The sequence below is a fragment of the Lonchura striata genome, chromosome 2, assembly GCF_050655825.1.
Source record: "Lonchura striata isolate lonStrDom1 chromosome 2, ASM5065582v1, whole genome shotgun sequence".
Classification (NCBI taxonomy): domain Eukaryota; kingdom Metazoa; phylum Chordata; class Aves; order Passeriformes; family Estrildidae; genus Lonchura; species Lonchura striata.
The window spans coordinates 68,506,032-68,516,586 of record NC_140704.1 but is presented as its reverse complement, the minus strand read 5'-3'; the positions used below and the strand labels follow the sequence as shown (position 1 = coordinate 68,516,586).

The window sequence follows — 10,555 nt, the reverse complement described above, 5'->3', positions numbered from 1 at the left end:
TTCAAGGAGTGCTGAGAGAGCTGCAAATGTTATTGCTAAACCATTCTCCATCATAGCTGAAAGGTTACAGAGTGCGGGAGGGGTGCCTGAGGACTGGAGGAACACCAATGTCACTCCAGTCTTGAAAAAGTGCAAGAAAGAGGAGCTAGGAAACTGTAGGCCAGTCAATCTCACCTTCATCCTTGGAACAACCCATCCTGGATGTCATCTCTAAGCAAGTGGAGGAAAAGAAGGTTATCAGGTATAGTCAACATGGATTCAACTGGGGAAACAGTCCAGGTTAGTGGCCAGTGAGGTAGATTGAGAACTGTCTGAGTGGCAGAGCTCAGTGTTGTAATCAGGCTAGTTGGAGGGCTTTAGCAAGCAGTGTTCCCAGGGGTCAGTACTGGGTCCAGTTTTGTTCACCTTATTAATCAGTGACGTGAATGAAGGGACAGAGGGTACCTGCAGTAAGTTTGATCATGATATAAAATTAGGGGGAGTGGGTGACACAGCACAGTGCTCTGCAGCCATGCTGCAAGACCTGGCCAGGCACAGGAGCCAGGCAGAGAGGAACCTAATGAAGTTGAGAGAAGGCAAGTGCAGGGTCCTGCATCTGGGGAAGAAAAACCCAGGGCACCAGCACAGGCTGGGGGCTGACCTGGTGGAAAGCAGCTCTGTGGAGAGGGACCTGGGAGTCCTGATGGTCAACAAGTTAGCCAGCAGTGTGCCCTTGTGGCCAAAAAGGCCAGTGACATCCTGGGGTGCATTAGGAAGAGTGTTGTCAACAGGTCGAGGGTGGTGATCCTGCCTTTCTACTCAGCCCTGGTGAGGCCACATCTGGGGTGCTGTGTCGAGTTCAGGGCTCCTCAGTACAAGAGAAATCTCAACATGGAGTAGGTCCAGCAGAGGACTATAAAGATGGCTGGGGGACTGGAGCATATTGCTTATGAGGAAAGGCTGAGAGAGGCATTGTTAATCCTGGAGAGGAGGCAACTGAGAAGTGACCATCAGTCCTTTATCTTTAAGGGCAGTTGACAAAAGGATGGGACAAGACTTTTCAGTAGTGCCCAGAGATGGAGAAAGGAGCAAAAGGCACAAACTGAAACACAGGAAGTTCCATCTCAATACAAGAAGTATTTGAAGTTGACAGAGCACAGTGACTTCTCCCCTTCGCAGCTTATTTTGAAAGGAAAGGTATGATTGCAATGCAGTGTATCATTCATCAAGAATAGAAGGCAAGTACAAGCCATGGGGCTTTTTAGAGTGCCATAGTCCTAGAGCTGCAAATGGGTCTGCTGGTCTTAGCACAGCAGTCCCCATGCCCACAGCTCATTGGAACACTCAATATTGCTCGTAGATACTTGTGTTTTGAGGCTAGGTTGATGGAGACAAGAAAGGTGTAGCCAATGGGCCAGTGCAAGCTGGGAGCTGCTGGTTTTGTTTGTTTTCACTCCTGGCCAGTACTGCAGCTACCAGGTTAAAGCATCTCCTTCCTTTCAAGTTTTTTTCGGATGCAACATGAGAGCTCCTGAAGTTTATCTCAGACTTTGAGATATGTGATAGCTGCAAAGGGCCAGGCGCTTGGCACGAGGCTGCCACATGCTCTGTGGTGTCCTGCACAGGACTCCCAGGCATGCAACAGCCTGGCAAGAGCAACGCCATATGCCAAAATAGCCATTTTAGGATGTGTAAAATCTGTGTGTACCCTGCAACTACTCTGAAAATACCCTGTAAATACACCTAGCAGAAGGAGCACATGTTGTCCATGCACCTTACAGAAATGTATGTATGTACCTGAGAAATGTGTCTACTAGTGATGAATGTAAATATTTTCAAAATTTTGCCAGAACAGCAGGAAAATCCAATGAAACCAAGATGCTCAGCGAAATGGAGTACATCTCCTACGCAGACAGACTAAGAGAGTTGGGATTGTTCAGCCTGGAGAAGGCTCTGTGGAGACCTTAGAGCAGCCTTCCGTTACCTGAAGGGCCTGCAGGAGAACTGGAGACTTTTCACAAGGGCATGTAGTGACAGGACAAGGGGAAATCTGACAGAGGATAGGTTTAGGTGATATATTAACAATAAATTCCTTAGCGCAAGGGTGATGAGACTGGAACAGATTGCCCACAGAAGGTGCAGAACTCTTCATCCCTGGAAGAGCTCACGGCCAGGCTGGATGGGGCTTTGAGCAACCTGGTCTATTCTGGTCATCCCTGCCCATGGGAGGGGCATTGGAACTAGATAATCATCAAGGTCCATGATTCTGTGAAATTGTGGCTTAATTCCTTACCCTGGCAGGGACATTAGGAGAAGTAGGGGTACGGTAACTTGATGACGGGACGTCTGTAAGAATCTGGTGGCTGTGTGAATATTCTGGTGGGTTTTGGATGCACTGGCGGATGCACGCGCGGCGCGCACACGGCCGCTCCGCGCTCCCGGCGGGAAGGGCGGCCCGGGCCCTGCTCCGCCCCCGCTGGCCCGCAGGGGGCGCGCGGCCGCCTCAGCGCGCTCCGCGCCCGCCCCGCTGGGCCCGGGGCCGCCGGGGCCGCCGCGGGGGCTCCGGTGGCTCTCCTGCGGCGGGGATGGCGGCGGAGGACGAGGCGGAGCTGAGCCTGCTGGAGTGCCGGGTGTGCTTCGAGCCGTACGGCCCCGACGGACAGCGGCGGCCGCTCAACCTGCCCTGCGGGCACGTCCTCTGCCGGGGCTGCGTGGGGGCCCTGGCCGGCGCCGAGCGCCAGCGGCTGGAGTGTCCCTTCTGCCGGCGGCTCTGGGGCCCCGCCGAGACCAGCGACTGCCTCCCGCTGCTGCAGCTGCTGGAGCTGCTGCGCCCCGCCGGCCGCGGCCTCGCCTCGGCCCTGGGCGGCGGCGGCGGAGGGGCGGCGGCCCCCGCGGGGCTCGGGCTGCGGCTGTGCCTGGGGGGCTGGGGGTCGCTGGTGAACCCCACCGGCGTGGCGGCCTGCCCCGGGCCGGGCGGCCTGGCAGTGGCACACGACGGCAAGAAGAGGATCCACGTCTTCGGGCCGAGCGGGTTCTGCCTGCGGCGGTTCGGGGAGCGGGGGGGCGCGAGCAACGACATCAAGTATCCGCTGGATGTGACGGTCACGTCGGACGGGCACGTGGTGGTCACCGACGGCGGGGACTGCTCCGTGAAGGCTTTCGATTCTGAGGGAAGGGGAGTCCTGGCTGTCCGGGAAGGCTTCCGTCTGCCCTGGGGCTTGGATGCCTCCCCCAGGAGCGAAGTAATCCTGACCGACTCGGAAGCAGGCGCGCTGTACCGCCTGGCGGCCGACTTCCAAAGGGGGGAATTAAAGAAGTGCCAGATGATCCGGTCCCAGCTTGTCAGCCCCAGAGCGGTCGCAGTCTGCCCCACCTCGGGTGCTGTCGTGGTGATAGAGCACCTGAGACCTCGGGGACCGAGCAAGGGCAGCACCCGAGTGACCATACTCAGTGCGGAGATGGATCTCATCGGCCAGGTGGACAGCTTCGGTCTGAACCTCGTTTTCCCCTCCAGAATATATGCCACGGCTGTGGCCTTTGACAGAGAAGGTCGTGTTATAGTAACGGATGTTTGTAGCCAGGCTGTCATATGCTTGGGAAAACCTGAGGAATTTCCCATCTTTAATCCTCTAATTAGCCACGGGCTTGCTTATCCCGTTGGACTGACTTACACGGCAGACGATTCCCTCGTCGTTTTAGACAGCGGTGATCATTCAGTGAAAGTATATAGCTCTACCTGAGTGGGCTTAGATGCGTACTGCTGCAGGCTCAAGCTGCTTCTGTTCATACAGCATGCGGAGTTCTGGAGTTTGTAGGAGTGGAGGGAGGAGGAGGTGTTGGGGCTTTGAGTGAAATCACCCTCTGACCAACACGCTGTGCTTCCTGCAAAACTTGTGTCACATCTCTTGCCTACCTGTGGGAGAGGACTTGGCTGTTGCTGCCTGTAGTCAACAACAAATGAACCAAACAAATCACTTAGCATTTTAAAACTATTCTATGCCTTGACAACCAAGTTGTTTTGGTTCCTTTTGACACATAATCAAAGATCAGCACGTGTGAAAGTAATGCGTCATTTATTTACATTTCCCAGCACATAATTATCACTATTCTTAATTAAGTATAGATACACTCCTGACAGAACTGTTTCCAGGAATTGTGCACAAGGAAGGAGATCACCTTGACAGAATGATAGGACAATTGGAAGTCTCCATTCAAGATTGCCTAAATCCAACTAAAATCTTTGTGATGGAGGAACTACCATGGGAAGTTAAATCATGTTCAAAGTCTACTGTTTCCAGGAAGATGCATTTCTGGGGGCACTCTTTTCTCTGCCAGATTATTCTCACCTTTATTAAGGTTGTACTGGAGCACTTTTTTTTTCCTAAAAAATGCCCAAGTCTGTAATGTTATCTGGAGACAATCTGGTGTGTGGTTACACAGCGTGGGCTGCTTTGCCTAAAAGCCTCTTGAAGCCAGGATTAGACCACAAATACTCCTGCATATGTAAGTTTGAGTTGGCTCTGCTGCTAACACGGCTACATGTAGGAGGTTTTCAGCACTGCCTGCCCCTGTTTTGTCATTAATATGGTGCTTTTGCGCTCCCCAACCCCAGGATTCAATTGCAAATTGAAATGTTAGTGAGAGGTAGGCCTCGTTTTTTTTCATAGCTTCCAAATTCGATTTTGTTGATTGTGAACACACAAGAGATTTATATCAGTTTATATTTTCTTGTGTTAATCACAGTAATATTATACTCTTACTTGTATTCTCACAGTTTTACTGTAGACACAAGTCCTTCTGCCTTTTCCATAGTGGAAATTATGGCATCTATGACTTATTTTGAGGAGGATTTAATACACCCACTAGAAGTCACTGCTGCATTTTTAGGAATTTGCGTGCTGCTAAAATGATTACTTACATGGTTCAGCATTAAAATTAAGTTAGATGTAAATGCTATCTGAGGTAGAGATGAGTAGGTTAAAATGGCATAAAACTTTAGGGGTAATTTCTTTTTTTAAGTAATTGAAATCGTTAATATTAACTAATGTAATTTGAAATTCACAGACATCTATCAGTAAATTTTTTGTCTGGCTTTTGGTCTGACTTCAGGGCATTTAATAACTGCATGTGTTACAGCACCAGTGATTTACCAAATACTTGCACTAAATTGGAGCAGTTTAGCTCTCTAATTCAACCAATATGTTAATCTGTCTCATGTCAACATTTAAACAAAACAAAACATGTCAAACAAAACAAATCTGTTAATTGCAGCTATTTGTAAGGGTTAATTGAACAGTAAATAAAGTGTGATTTGCTTACTTCTATATTTTAATAATTTAGTGATAATTCCTCATATCTTTTCATCAGGTGTTTCCTTGTTACAACACCATTTCTGCATTGCAGTTGGCCTGTAGATGGTTTCTTCTTCTGTTTGGTGATATCCTATAGAAGTTGTTGTAGGGCCATTTTTTGCTATTGAAAATTATATGGATGTGCACAGTCTGTATTTTGCAGCCTTCTCTACTGCCTGGCCAGACAGCAAATGCCTTTGGAAGAACCAGAAATCCTCCTTGCTTGTTCTGCAGTACGAGCGGTATGGCCCTGAGCAGGAGCCCAATTGGGAAGTCAGGAAGGAAATTTATTCAGAGGAGGAGACCCCTGGATTATATATTCCTTTCTAGATGCCAAGGAGACGCCTGCCTTTGATAGAATCAATTAGATAACTCTTCCTTTGGGAGACTGCTGTGTGTCAAAATGCATGCAATGCCCTCAATGCTGTATTCATACATAATTAATACTTTGTCACGGTAACACTTCCTCTGAACCATAGGCTGTGAGCTTTTATCTTCTCAAACCTTTGTGTGCACCAGGAGCTTATTTTTGCTACTAAATTCATGGATGGGAAAATTTCCTAGGACCTATTGCCATGTAGGCAACTTTCCAGCAGTTGAAATACAGATTTTTAAGCATTTGACTCATACTGTTTTAAAATCTACAAAAACTCCCATTATTGCCCATTCTGTTCCTTACTCATTTGGTTAATTAGAAATCACTTAATTTTTTGATTTGTAAGCAAAATAAACTTTCGGACTTTATTCTACCTCATAGAATTTTTTTTTTACTTTGTGCCATCTCCTGCAGTCTCTGCTTTACCTACCTACTGAAAGCAAATGTAGACTACTTCTGTGAACAATGCAACTGTTTTCTTTCTAATCTACAACTTGGTGCTTACTGTTGTACCACACTGCATCAAAGGAACCATTACATTCTGTCTGAATTATTTTGATGTAGGTGCCTAAATTGAGAAGCCATAATGAACTGTATTTGTATATAAAAACAAAATATTAAAAATTTCAAGTTCTTTGGTGCTTAAGGAAAAATGCAGCAGTAAAGCTGAAATCTTTCTTTTGACACAAAATCTTGTGTTCTGAGAGAGGGATGGCAAATCATGGAAGGCCCATGCTTGAACTGATTCCTTAGGTTTGGGGTTTGACTGGCTGTGCTTGGAATGGGGATAGCTAGATGTATGCTTACCTTTGGAAAAGAGTGGTAGCCATTCCATTTAGAAAGGAACATAGGACTGTGTCTAGATGCTTCAGTGACAATTTTTAAAAATTAGTGTTGAGTTTATTTTTTTTAACTCCATCGCCTTTGCATAACTTTCTGCACCTCATGCTCTAGCCATTGGATTAAAACCAAATAAATATAATGGACAGTCTTCCTTTAGTGTCATGTCTTCAGCCCCTAGTAGAGATTTCTATGTCTGTTGTATACACACACACACACACACACACACACACACACACACACACTACAATTCCTATTTGGTTTATTTTTAAGCACTGATCTCAGGTTGCATATAAAAATATCAAGGGTATGTTTACAGTGTTAAGGAATTAAAGGAGTCAGAGGAGTTTCAGAAATGCATATTGAGATGATGTTCTGTAACACATATTTTTTATTTTGCTTGTGAAGAGAATTATTTTAGATAAAGAATATATTTTTTTCAGATTGATGAATAAGGGAAAAAGCTGAAAAAAAAGTAAAATTTATTTCAATTTGGCCATTGTCCATTTGAGCACCTGTCTATTCCCTCCAGTCACATTGCTGTACACATCAGTTTGATCTTTATGTTTTCCCAAAGCATGTATGTAACATCACTGTAGTATTTTTTAATATGGACTGATTTCAGGGAAAAAGCAATGTCCAGCCCCCAAACTACTAAGGATGTTATACAGCAGGTCCATCAAGATGATAGCCTATAATATAGGAGACCTTTCAATTCTGGAAGGGTTGATGGAGGTCAAAAAGCAGATTTCTTCCCTAGGACCATGGGTCACAGTGCTGTTGCACCTCACACACGAGGAATTTCTTTTCTTTTCCTTCTATTCAGCGTTTGGGGGTTTTTTTCCTGACTCTGCTCAGAGGCTCATCTTACAGTTTACATGTCACCTGTGAGTCACAGCTTGCCTCTACAGGAGCAAAGCAAAAATACAGATATTTTTCACTCTTCAATCGGGCATCTTAGGAGAACTGCCAGATCATTCAGGAGAACAGCAAGCACTTCTTTGATAGTGTTACATAAACATCCAGACTTTCTCTTAAAGTGCCTCCTTCGTGTAACATGCCTGACTCTCCTGGACAGCTTCAAAGCTCTCTGATACTGGAGAGGTTCTCAGGGAGCAGATGATGCATTGCACTTACACCTTTTTCTCACTATTGCTTTCCAAGAGATTTACAGATATTCCTGAACTTGGCACTCCAACCTCTCTGTGAGGCAAATACAGTACAAATGTCTTGGCCCTGCAGCTGCAGACAAGAGAGCTCAGAATCAAGGGAAGCCTTTGGCAGACTTCAGGCTAGATCTTAGAGTTCCCATTAGAAGGTTACCTTAATAAAGCAGGGAGAGTCTGTGTTTAATCACTGTCTTGTCTGGGAGGTGCCTTCCTGATTTTTGAAGAAGTTTTGACACTATACTGATGATCTTGTTACTAATTCCTTTGGTGTTTCCTACAAATCATGGGAATTAATACTTTTCCAAACCGCAATGTATTCCTAGATAATTGCTTCCAGTATGCTCCACAAAAGTGTGTGGTTTTGAAATGCTCAAATTTCACATTAAGGATAGAAAGGAGGGGATCAACTCTGAAAAGGAGAAAAAATTAATGGAAGGTGTCTGTGGCTTAAGCAGAGGGTGAACTCCACCAAGTCAGAGAACAGAGCACACCCATCATTCCAGTAAAGGGAATGCATTCTTAAGAGGTGAAGCATTTCAGCCTGGAAAATGGACAAGATGATAAGAGCTGTTGCCTTTTGATTAGTATTTACCTCTGGCAGAGGAATGACCTGCATATGAACAGATTTTCCAGCTACAATTAGACACTTTTCAGATGGCAATCCTTAGGAGAGCTATCAGTTACTTGTAGCTTTAATTGTCTATTAGTTTGTAGCAAAAATCTGTGGGGGAGATAAAGATTTTGAGCAAACAAGGCATTTTAGGGAAGTATGCTCCCTGTAGTTGAATTAATAAAAAAAAAAAAAGAATACGTATCATTTTTCTAACAATCCCTCTTTATGTATGCAATTTTTATTCTTTGCTCACAGGTGAGCACTATATGGGCAGAGAGTTGAAGTGAGAGAACAAATCCTGCTTTCATGGAATATTTTGTTTTTTAAATCAGGAAACTATTGCTTGCCACAAGATTCTGTAAAACATTTTAAATGCTTTAAATATCATTATATGCCTTGTAATGAATAAAGTGTAGGCAGTTTTAAGCAAGACATAGGATTAGAGATCCAAAATTATAACTGAGAAAAAGAAAGAATTAACTTTGAGAAAACTCTGAAGACACTAAGAAAACCAACCAACCAAAAAAAAAAGATAAATGTTTTTTATCAAAGCTTGCTTTTAAAACTTCTAGTACCAAAAAAAAAAAAAAATATCTTGAAAGAACTATACACCTACACAATCACTGGAGGTAACTCTTACTGGGAATTTTTCTAAATATAAATAGATGAAAGGTAAAACTCAGCTAGCACAAGTTCCAGAATAATAGGTACTATGGAATTTAACCAGTATTTAGTAACTACTGATCTGTACTAAAAGTAAGAAACAAAGGACAATTGTGCCTTTTATTAATACAGAGTAAGGAACTACCATGAGAATAAATATAATGTCATTGAAATATGCTTTGTAAGAAATTTAGCAAAAATAGTCAGACAGATTAAGTATTAAAAATATATAATCACTTTAATATGAAAAGGATGTGCCTGGCTCCCTTATCTGTCATTTTCCTTAATTAGGTAGGAAATAGGGCTCTTCAGTGAGTTCTCCGCCAACTTCCCCTCAACTTACAGCATGATATTATGGAGCCAGAAGTATTTAAAGTACGTGTATTAGTCTTTTTCTAGTCTTAATATTACTTGAGCTGACTTGTTTGAATTGAGGCTTGCTCTGTCATGAGCAGTTTATCTGTGCAGTCATGAGTACTGCAAATGGAATTGTCCACATAAATAAATGCTGCAGGACTGGGCTTGAAATCAGGGAGTTTCAGATTAGTTCAGAGGTTTGCCCTGGAGAAGTCTTTGCAGCAGACTTTACGATGACAATTTCTGGGAATGCTGCTTTGGGGTTTTATGTGCTGAAAATCTTGTGCATATTTAGAATATATTATAAGTAGTTATGACATTCAGCATCAGAAATTCTTTGTAAAAGAAATTTATTGTAACAGTTTAGCTTTTCTTATTTATTCTTTCATAATATACTGAACCCTTGCTTGGTTTTTAAGGCCTTTAGACTGAGTGGAGCAATACCACACTTCCCTTTTGGCATGTGCACTTGCTCAGTAACCAACAAGCTGGGGCAAGACCCACTTTGGACCAGCTTCAGTGTAGACCTTATTCCTGAACATGTCTTGCAGATCCTACAGAAGAGGTTTTTAATCTTAGCCAACAGGTTAGAAAAGGTATGGTGTTTACACTGTAGTAGAGATCACACTGTAGGTTCTAGTCTTAAGACTGTGAAAACATTTCTAAGGCTGCAGAGTAGGTAGCCACTTTTAGTTTTATTTTGCAAGAAGGATTGCTGCCTTTCAAAGACCAAGTGAAAAGTGCATTTCTTCCCTAGTATGGCAAACTGAAATTGAAGTTACCCCAGGCCCAGCATTAGAACTTTTAGTAATTTATTTTGTGATGTTCATAGAGCTGTTCAGTACTTGGATGACATTATCATTAAAATGCAGCTGATACTATATTTCACATATTTCCACTGTGTCAGTGTTACTGAGATTAAAAAAAAAAAACAAACCCAAACCACTTAGAAAAGTGTACCTTGGAGGCAGAAGTAAATCTTTCTTGTATCTCTGTCACTGGAGAAATAAAAGCCATGCAACTGAATTATTATCAGACATCTATATCAAGCCATGGACTTTCACCCTTTAGTTTGACTTGACTTAAACCTCAAATCAAGGCTAAATTTTTGATTTCTGAATTCCAATCACATTCTTCCTATTTGTGACTTCTGCACAACACTTACTCATTATTCCCAGCTTGTTTAGTCTGTTCCCAAACTGTATTT

At 43.7% G+C, this 10,555-nt stretch overlaps 1 protein-coding gene across 1 annotated transcript; it reads left to right on the top strand.

Annotated features, from left to right (window-relative positions):
* The first annotated feature begins 2,497 nt into the window (after positions 1-2,497).
* NHLRC1 (NHL repeat containing E3 ubiquitin protein ligase 1) lies at positions 2,498-6,697 on the top strand. The gene has a single exon (XM_021553367.4). The coding sequence runs from the start codon at positions 2,565-2,567 to the stop codon at positions 3,717-3,719; it is 1,155 nt and encodes a 384-aa protein (XP_021409042.1). The 5' UTR covers positions 2,498-2,564; the 3' UTR covers positions 3,720-6,697.
* Positions 6,698-10,555: the final 3,858 nt, after the last annotated feature.

Excerpts from the sequence above, each read along its gene's own strand:
- NHLRC1 (XM_021553367.4), top strand. The coding sequence starts at position 2,565 with ATGGCGGCGGAGGACGAGGCGGAGCTGAGCCTGCTGGAGTGCCGGGTG.